This window comes from Sus scrofa, chromosome 14, assembly GCF_000003025.6.
Source record: "Sus scrofa isolate TJ Tabasco breed Duroc chromosome 14, Sscrofa11.1, whole genome shotgun sequence".
In the NCBI taxonomy this organism is placed as follows: domain Eukaryota; kingdom Metazoa; phylum Chordata; class Mammalia; order Artiodactyla; family Suidae; genus Sus; species Sus scrofa.
Genome location: NC_010456.5, coordinates 22,771,932 through 22,781,377, shown reverse-complemented (window position 1 = coordinate 22,781,377; position 9,446 = coordinate 22,771,932). Strand labels below are relative to the sequence as shown.

Sequence of the window (9,446 nt, the reverse complement as noted above, 5' to 3'; positions counted from 1 at the left end):
AAGTTTTATGTTACGTGTTATTTTACTACTTAAAAACAAAGCAACCGGGAGTTCCTGTCGTGGCTGAGCAGTTAACGAACAGGACTAGAATCCATGAGGACGAGGGTTTGATCCCTAGCCTCGCTCAGGGGGTTAAGGATCCCGCCTTGCCACAAGCTGTGGTGTAGATTGCAGACGCGGCTTGGATCTTGCGTTGCTGTGGCTGTGGTGTAACGCGGGTGGCTACAGCTCCGATTTTACCCCAAGTCTGGGAAACTCCGTATGCCCTAGAAAAACAAACCCCCCCAAACCCAAAGCAACCTGTAGGAGATCCCCAGTTCACTTACACTAGAACCCCAATTATCTGTAGGGCACGGGTTCCCTCCGGGCTCTTTGCAGAGCTGACCCCTCGCCCAGACCCCACGGCGCGCCAGCTCCAGTCGGTACCACCCCCGAAGGCGGCTCCACTGGAACGCCGCGTGAACACCCGCCACCCTCGCCACCCGAAGTCGGGAACGGCAGGCACCCGGGGCCTGCAGCACCAGACCGAGAGGAGCATTAGAGGATCACCGCCCACCGCGGGGGCTGCACCTTGGATGCCGGAAGTCGTCCCCTGCCCGGTTGGGCGTTCCCGGCGACCCCCGCGCAACCCTCCGGCGGGAAGCGCACGCCTGACGAAGCGTGTCCCTCACGGGGTGCCGTCCGCGCCCGTGAGCGCCTGCGCGGGGTTGGCGCGAGTCTGGCCGGCATGGCGTTCCGGCAGGCGCTGCAGCTGGCGGCCTGCGGCCTGGCTGGGGGCTCGGCTGCGGTCCTTTTCTCCGCAGTGGCGGTGGGGAAGCCCCGCGCGGGCGGGGACGCGGAGCCGCGCGTGGTCGAGCCGCCGGCGTGGGCGGGGGCCGCGCGCCCCGGGCCCGGCGTCTGGGACCCCAACTGGGACAGGTGCGGGGTCCGCGGGTGGAGTCCTGGCAGCCCCAGACGGCCGCCGGCGGGAGCCCTCCTGGGCCCTGGCGGCTACATTCGGCCGATGGGGTCGGTAGAGGGGCAGGCAGGGCGGGCGAGGCCGGCTTGCGTGCGGGTTTCTCTTTCGGTTCTGGCTGCAAGGCTGCCTGTGGATGTGGGCCGCCCCCGACTTTTTCTGAGCCCCAGTTTCCTCGTGCGTCCCGCCCGGCCCCACTTCTGAGCCTCAGCACGCTCGTCTACCGGAGGGTCGTTCTGAGGAACTAGCACAGTGATGCCGGGGACAGTGCCCAGTACACAGGGAAGCCCGAAGTGGCTATTTGCCGTCCTAGACCGAGGGCTTGGGCTTCCTTAGGGCTCTCTTCCTTATTTCCTCTCTCTCAACTTGGGAATCCTCAGATTAGATAATGATTCCCTGTTTTCAGTCCAGCTGAGAAGGAGGTGGATGTGGGTCCTTAAAAGGAAGGGAATCTGCTGGGAAGATATAGAAGGATAAGGACTAGCAGCCATCTTGAATAGGAACCTGAGCTTCCCGGGGTCTCGGGCCCCTGCCTGGCCGCTCGCTGTCACCTGTTCTTATTGAGCACTTGAAATGTGGCACCTGTGACCAGGAAACAATATTTAGGTTTACTCAGTGTTAATTAGAATTAAAAAACAAAGCAGTGCAGATTTTAAAGTACTGGGTTGAAACGATAGTATTTTGATACATTGGAGTAAATAAAGTGAGTTATTGAAATTTCCCGTTTCTTCCTACTTTGTAAATGGGGATACTTGGGAATTTAAAATTATATACGTTGCCAGTGTTCTTTTTCTATTGGACAGCGCTGCTCTGGAGTCTGGGAGTGGCTGTTGTGGGTTGGTTTACATAGTCCTAGTTCTTTACTACTTGACAGTTGACTCTGAGTGTGGGGTGCAGAACTAATATTTATTGTTAGTCATATCAGGAACTTCGTAGGTATTTTTTTTTTAATTTTTAAGAAAAACCTATTTTAGTTTTACATTTGGAGAAAACTTGGAAAGGTAATAGAGTTCCTGTATACTCCACACCCAATATAGAATATTTGTCACAACCAGAGATCCAGTTACATGTTATCATTAACTGATGTCCATACTTTCTTGAGATTCCTCAGTTTTTACATATCGTCCATTATCTCTTCCAGGATCCCACCTGACAGGCAGCCCTGGCTCCTTTTGGTTTTGACAGTTTCTCAGACTTCCCTTATTTTGGTGACCTGGACAATTTTGAGGAGCTCTGGTTAGGAATTTTGTAGAATGTCCCTCAATTGGGATTTTTTTTTTTTTTTTTCCCTTTTTATGGCCACACCTGCAACATGGGATTTGTCTCTTTTTCTCATGGTTATATACTGGGGTAGTATTCTCTTATTTATTTTATTTTACTTATATGTTTTTCTTTGCTGCACCTGCAGCATGTGGAAGTTCCTGGCCAGAGATCAAACCTGAACCACAGTGGTAACTAAAGCCACAGCCATGACAATGCCAGATCCTTAACCCCCTGAACCACTAGGGAACTCCTATATTCTCTTTTTTAAACATCAGTATAGTCTTCTGAATTTCTTGGGCCTTTTTAAGGAAACGTTCACTCTGAGCTTAAAGGACTTAGCTGAGGTAGAGCCAGACTCCAGCTTTGTTTGAGGTTGATGTACTGTATTTGGTTACTAAGTCTAGATTGGGGGTGTGGGGGGGTGTACATTCTGGAAAGTTCCAGAGCCTTATCCAGTGAAGTCTCCAGCCTCTTCTGAGGAATGAGGCTTCCTGGGTCTGTGCCTGTAGATTCCAGATGTCTTCTCTGGCTCTACCACAGGCTCCCACATGCCTACCCATGTGCCTGGCAGTTATGCCGTACCATGCTGGCACAGTGGCCCATGCAGAAGCCTTGAATTCATTACTCCCCTCAAAACTTATCCTTCCACCACTCTGCCTCAGCTGAGGGCATTCTTTTGCCAGCCCAGCCGGGAGCAACCAGAGTGCCTGTCTGCGCCAGACTTTGGCATTTTGAGCATCTTTGCTGCTGCTGTCCCTCCCAGCCCGTGATCAGCTCCTCGGCATTTCCTGCGATAAGTGGAACAGTTTTTTCCTCACTGTCCAATGTGATAACCACCACCGCACGTGCTACCAAGTATTGAAAATGTGCTTAGTGTGATTGGAGAAATGGAGATTTATTTTATCCATTTTTTCCCCATTATTTTGACTTATAGTAGCCACGTGATCAGTGGCTTCTATTGGGCACAGTGTCCCCATTTGCTGGGCCGACCTGTGGGCATTTCCTGCCTGCCCTCCCACAGCCACTTCTTCCTGTTACTTGCTTCTGTCCTCTCCGTGTCACTGGTTGCCTTGCTGTGACTGTCAGTCTCCTCCCAAGGACATGAGTGGCACAGGGGCTTTGATTGTTCTGTTTGCTCCAGTGGCCCAGAGAAGGCCTGGTGCTGAGTTCTGGGATGTGTGGCATGTGCTCAGGGCAGGGGTGGAGTACGGAGGCCTTTGCTTTTGTGCTTTCTCAAGATGGGAAACCCCTCTGTCAGAAAGACTGTCTCTCCTATTTCAACATTAGGCGAGAACCTCTATCCCTGGTCAATCTGCGGAAGAGGAACCTTGAACCCGGAGAAGAAGAGCTGGCGTCCAGGCTGGACCACTACAAAGCCAAGGCCACTCGGCACATCTTCCTCATCAGGCACTCCCAGTACCATGTGGACGCCTCCCTGGAGAAGGACCGCACGCTGACACCCCTGGGTAAGTGGCTGGGCCTCTTTGGACCTGTGTCAGGGGCTCTTGCCCAGATGTGGGCGTTGTCATCACCAGTAATTAGCAGGCAGAACTGACACAAGGCAGGCTCTGAAAACGTCATCAATTTTATTTAATTTTTTGCTTTTTCAGCCCCCACTAGTTGCATATGGAAGTTCCCAGGCTAGGAGTCAAGTCGGAGCTGCAGCTGCCAGTCTACGCCACAGAGCAGCACAGGATCCGGGCTGCATCTGCGGCCTATGCCACAGCTCATGGCGACGCCGGACCCCTTAATCCAGTGAGCAAGGCCAGGGATCAAACGTGTGTCTTCATGGATACTATTTGGATTCATTATTGCGGAGCCATGAGGGGAACTCCCTGCTTATTTTTTATTTATTGTTGTGGTCACTGTTTTTAACGTTTTTCCTGTGTGGAGCCGAAGGTGGCTGCTCTGTTTCCTTGGTTTTACCTGTTGAAAGCTTGGTCCCCTAGTTAGGCCTGAGCCATGGGAGGGGCTGCCTGTCTTGCCCCCACCCCCAGTGGGACTGAAGTATTTGTGAGGCAGACAAAGAGTGGCCCCAGTAACATGTGATCCTTGGTGTATTTCACCCTCCAGGTCGTGAGCAGGCTGAGCTAACTGGTCTCCGTCTTGCAAGCTTGGGGTTGAAATTTAATAAAATCGTCCATTCCTCCATGACCCGCGCCATAGAAACCACTGACATCATCAGCAAACACCTGCCAGGTGAGTGCCAGGCGCTCTCAGGTGCCTGGCAGTGGGGAGGGCAGGCAGCTTCTCCTGGTGCCACTGAGCCCTGTGCCTCTCCACAGGCGTCTGCAGGGTCAGCACAGACCTGCTCAGGGAGGGCGCCCCCATCGAGCCCGATCCCCCAGTGTCTCACTGGAAGCCAGAGGCTGTGGTAAGAACTCCCCGGGGCAGGCAGCCCCTCTGCTGTGCCCAGACTCGGGGCCCTCCTTTCCTGATGCCCGCGAGGCCTCCATCCGCACAAGTCCTCTCTCTGCCCCCAGCAGTATTACGAAGATGGCGCGAGGATCGAGGCTGCCTTCCGGAACTACATCCACCGGGCTGATGCCAAGCAGCAGGAGGACAGTTATGAGATCTTCATCTGCCACGCCAATGTCATCCGTTACATCGTGTGCCGGTGAGGGTCCTGGGGTCACGCAGCCCGTTTTCCCTCCTTGTACCCCAATGCTCTCCACAGGCTGAGTTGGTTGTCTGGTAGAACGGCCTTCAATTTGCTTTTCTCAGGACCAAGTGTTTTTGGTAGGAACAGACCAGACTGATGTGCCCTGGTGGGCCACTTTCCCAGCGGTGCTGATGGGGCCGCTCAGCTCAGGCGCCGTGTTCTGGGTCCTTGCACCATGAGGTTGCACTTTTATTTTATTTTAATTTTTATTTTTTTCTTTTTGCCTTTTCTAGGGCTGCTTCCGTGGCATATGGAGATTCCCAGGCTAGGGGTCCAATCGGAGCCTGTGCCAGAGCCACAGCAACGCAGGATCCTTAACCCACTGAGCAAGGCCAGGAATCAAACCTGCAACCTCATGGTTCCTAGTTGGATTCGTTAACCACTGCGCCACGACGAGAACTCCGAGGTTGCGCTTTTTAGGAGGCAACGCTGACACCCCAGATTTAACTCCCATGGGCTTTAGCACCTGTCACTAGGTGCTGCCACTACAGTTGTTGGGTAGTTTTTACTTAGTGGTTTTGTGTTTTTCTCTATATATTTATTTTTGGCCACATCTGCAGCATGTTGAAGTTCCCAGGCCAGGGATCGAACCTGAGCCACAGAATTGACAACCCACTGCACCGCCAGGGAACTCCCTCCCTTTATTAATTGGAATTATTTGCAATCGTCGGCTCATGGGTTTGTTTCAGGCTGGGTTGTTTGTAATCTGACCACATTAGTCATTTGGCTGCTCCAGTGTTGGATGGTGTAAGCTCTCCAGGGGCTCCTGTGTCCTTGGCCCTGATCACTTTCTTACTTCCTGGCACCACAGAGAGTTCCAGGGCCCTCATAAGTGACCCCCGCCCTGAGCCACAGCCCCAAGTCACAGAGAGCCCTGCACATGGAGGGCCAGCTGAGTGCTTCTGTATTTGCCCAAATCCTACTTAGTGCAAGATTTGGAGTAACTGGAACCCTGCCTCCCCCTGGACCCGCTGCAAAGTGTTTGGTGGTAGCTGTGGGGGTCGCCCTTCTCACTTGGGGCCATTTGCCCTCAGGTGTCACACTCATGGCCCTGGGGAGAAGCCTGGCGGCTGGGAGGAAGGGTCAGCTTGAGGCAGGCCTGGGTGACACCTACATCACTAGATGGCGCCACCAGTGCTGAAGACAGGCCAGAAATGGCTGGGACTTGGAAGAATGGTGCCTGTGCTGAAAACAGGGCTGCTGGGGAGTTCCCATTGTGGCTTAGCAGTAATGAGCCCAACTAGTATCCATGAGGACATGGGTTTGCTCCCTGGCCTTACTCAGTGGGTTAAGGATCCAGCGTTGCCATGAGCTGTGGTGTAGATCACAGATGTGGCTTGGATCTGGTGTGGCTGTGGCTGTGGCGTAGGCTGGTGGCTGCAGCTCTGATTCGACCCCTAGCCTGGGACCTTCCATATGCTACAGGTGAGACCTAAAAAAGACAAAAACAAACAAACAAAAAATATGGCTGCTGGGAACTAGAGTGCCAGCAGTAGGGCCTGTGAGGGTACTCTGCTCGCAACTTAGGAGGGTGACCTTGAGGTTAGGAAGCAGCGTGAAGGTAGTGACTCCTTTTAGTGGGCTAAACTCCTCCCAGAGTGTTAGCCCTGCTGCTTGTCCACCCCAATGGGCTGGGGGACAGAGGATGTTTGGCGACTCACACAGAGGTCAAGGCCATAACTGCGCTTTTCAGCCAATACTATGTCTAAAAAGGTTTTTTGGGTTTTTTTAATGATTTTTATTTTTTTCCGTTATAGCTGGTTTACAGTGTTCTGTCAAATTTCTACTGTATATCAAGGTGACCCAGTCATATATACATTCTTTTTTCTCACATTATCATGCTCCCTCATAAGTGATTAGATATAGTTCCCAGTGCTATATAAAGTTTTTAAGACATGCCTTGGACCTGGTGTTGCTGTGGCTGTGGTGTGGGCTGGCAGCTGCAGCTCTGATTCAACCCTAGCCTGGGAACTTCCATATGCCGTGGGTTTGGCCCTAAAAAGACAAAAAAAAAAAAAAAAAAACTTTTTTTAAGAGCATGAAAATGGTACAGAGGTGGTGAGTTGCTCCAGCTCTGCCCATTCCTGGGGGAGAACAGGTCAGGAGGGAACCTGCTGCAGCTCGTGGCAGCCCCCTTTTGGTGACACCAGGAAAATGAATTAAATTGCATGCACTTGTAGGAAACCAGTGTATTCCCGAGTCCTCTGCAAGCCTGCTGCTGGGCTGATCCCTCCAGGGGGGGCTGGGCCCTCACCTCACCCCGTGTTTGACTGACTGGCATCCCCCCACAGCTCCTTCTGAAAAACCCCTGCTTAGACCCGAGGGACCGGCAGGTGCTGGTCCCAGTCCCAGGAAGGTCGGCTCTGAGGCCCCATTTCTAGCATGTTCCTTCTTCCCCAGGGCGCTGCAGTTCCCCCCAGAAGGCTGGCTCCGTCTTTCCCTCAACAACGGCAGCATCACCCACCTGGTGGTCCGGCCAGATGGCCGCGTGGCGCTCAGGGCCCTCGGGGACACAGGGTTCATGCCTCCTGACAAGATCTCCCGCTCCTGAGGGCGGCCCCCAGGCCCTGCTCTTCTCCACAGCCCCTGCCTGGCCTCGGGAACACAGGCTTCTCCGGGTCTTCCCTCTAGGGTGAGGCCTCGGCAGGCGGGAGTGGCCACTGAGGGGGCAAGCTGGCAAGCTCCTGGCCAGGGCGGGAAAGGGAAACACTCAGAGTGTTTCTGCCTGGCTCTCGCCTACCAGCATGAGGCTGTGGGGCTTGGGGAGGCCGGTTTGAGGGACTGGACGAGGCTGGCAGACGCCAAGAGTCCTGGCCCTCTGGCCCCTTTGCAGGTCCTCCGCCAGGCAGGAAGAGGAGGGCACCAGTGCTTCCGTTCTTAACTTATTTTGCTTCATATGTTTTCACTTCTTAAAATTCTTTTGTCACTGAAGTATTTGTCAAATAAAGATTTTCCTCGTCTGGGTTCTTTGAAAACCAACTTCTCACTCCATAGTTCCACACCCTGATGCTTTTGGATGTGAAACTCACCTGTGTCACCAGGCCTGTTCCGACACACAGGAGCACCCCAGCAGGTGACAGCAACCGTAGGTCTCACAGGAGGGGCCAGGTAGTCGCACTGAGAGGTCCAGCTGACGGTTTAATCTTCGTTGGCCTCTGGCTGTTACTCTCTTAGGCTTATGGGTTAAAATGCTTAGATACGATGTGTCTGTCCAGATTTGTTAATTTAGGAAAAACTTTAATTTCTATGAAGTGGTTATGAACATTTTCTGCAATCAGTGAAACTAATTGGGATGTCTGATCCATCTCTGTCAACTTTGGAAGTAACTACAAAATAAAATTTTATTTTACTTTTTTCAAAGCACTAATTGTGAATGTTTTAAAGAAAACCGCAGGCATGTGCAGCAGCAGAATCACTGAAATTTCCAGCAGAAAGCTCTTTTCCCCAGTTTTGTGTGTACCCTGGGCTAAGGGTTTGGTAGGGTCTCTGCCCACCAGGGGCCTCAGTGAGAGGCCCTGACCCAGGACGGTGAGCTTGGCAAGTACACTCCATTTTGTAGAAGCAGTTTTGATAAGGAAGCCAGGGACTCTGCTAACTTCAAGACCAGAGGTCACAGGGAGACCCCTGACCCATGGGGCCTGGCAGGTGTTTCCAGCGCCCTTGCTGTCCTGTCTGCAGGCCTGTCTTCCCACCCTTTACACTAGACCTTTGAGAAGCAGGGCCACATTTTAGGAACATGAGCCCTGGAGCAGTGGGTGGGTGACTGGACAGGGTCAGTGACGGGCCCAGGGACGTGGTGCAGGAAACTGTCTCCTAGAGTGGGACAGGTGACTGAAAATTTATGGAATGTCAGTAACAGCCTGTTTTATCAAAACAAAAGTGGTGCCTCAAGAATTGACAACAGTGGGACTTCAGCCTGGTCCTAGTGACTGTATTGCTCTTTGTTCCAAAATCCTTTTGAGACGGTTGAGAGAGGAACCCATGTGCTGGAGAATATAGGTTTCTGTGCCCAGATGCAGAAGAGCATGAGATGAAAAAAGCACGTGCCCTGAACAGCCTGGCAAGCAAACATGGCTAAGGGGACGGGGCAGGGATGCGCCCCATGGCCCTGGCAACTACACCCAACCAGGCAACTAGCCCATAGCCATCTCTGAGAGCTGGAAAGGCTTCTGGAGATAGCCGCAACCTATCCCCGAGAGTCTGGTCCTTGCCACGTGGGGTGCTTGCTCGCCCCCAGAGCTGGGAACCTGCTGGTACCCCCTGCCCTGTAGCCTGTGGCGCCACCACCCATTGCAGCAGAGGGATTCTTGTCACCTCCGAAATAGAGAACACACTGTCAATGTCACAAAAAGAGGTTTCCCTTTCCCAAGAGCATTTATAAAACGTTCGCTAGTTTAACTGATGTCAACATTTTCCACAAGTGTGTCAGAAATGAAAGGGCCAAAGAGCAAATAAACCACTCTTGGATTAATGTACTGTTCGGCCAAAACACTGCTTAAGGGGAGTTCCCATTGTGGCTCAGTGGCTTACAAACCAGATTAGTATCCATGAAGATAGAGGTTCCAT

The 9,446-nt window shown here is 52.7% G+C and overlaps 1 protein-coding gene across 2 annotated transcripts; it reads left to right on the top strand.

Annotated features, from left to right (window-relative positions):
• Positions 474-8,243, top strand: PGAM5 (PGAM family member 5, mitochondrial serine/threonine protein phosphatase). 2 transcript variants are annotated; one of them, XM_021073941.1, is made up of 6 exons: positions 474-918; positions 3,506-3,684; positions 4,292-4,417; positions 4,504-4,592; positions 4,705-4,835; positions 7,281-8,243. In XM_021073941.1, exons 1-6 carry the CDS (start codon positions 728-730, stop codon positions 7,429-7,431), a joined length of 867 nt encoding a protein of 288 aa, XP_020929600.1. In that variant the 5' UTR covers positions 474-727; the 3' UTR covers positions 7,432-8,243. The 2 variants fall into 2 exon arrangements, with proteins under 2 accessions (XP_020929600.1, XP_020929599.1); XM_021073940.1 differs by having other exon boundaries at positions 4,702-4,835.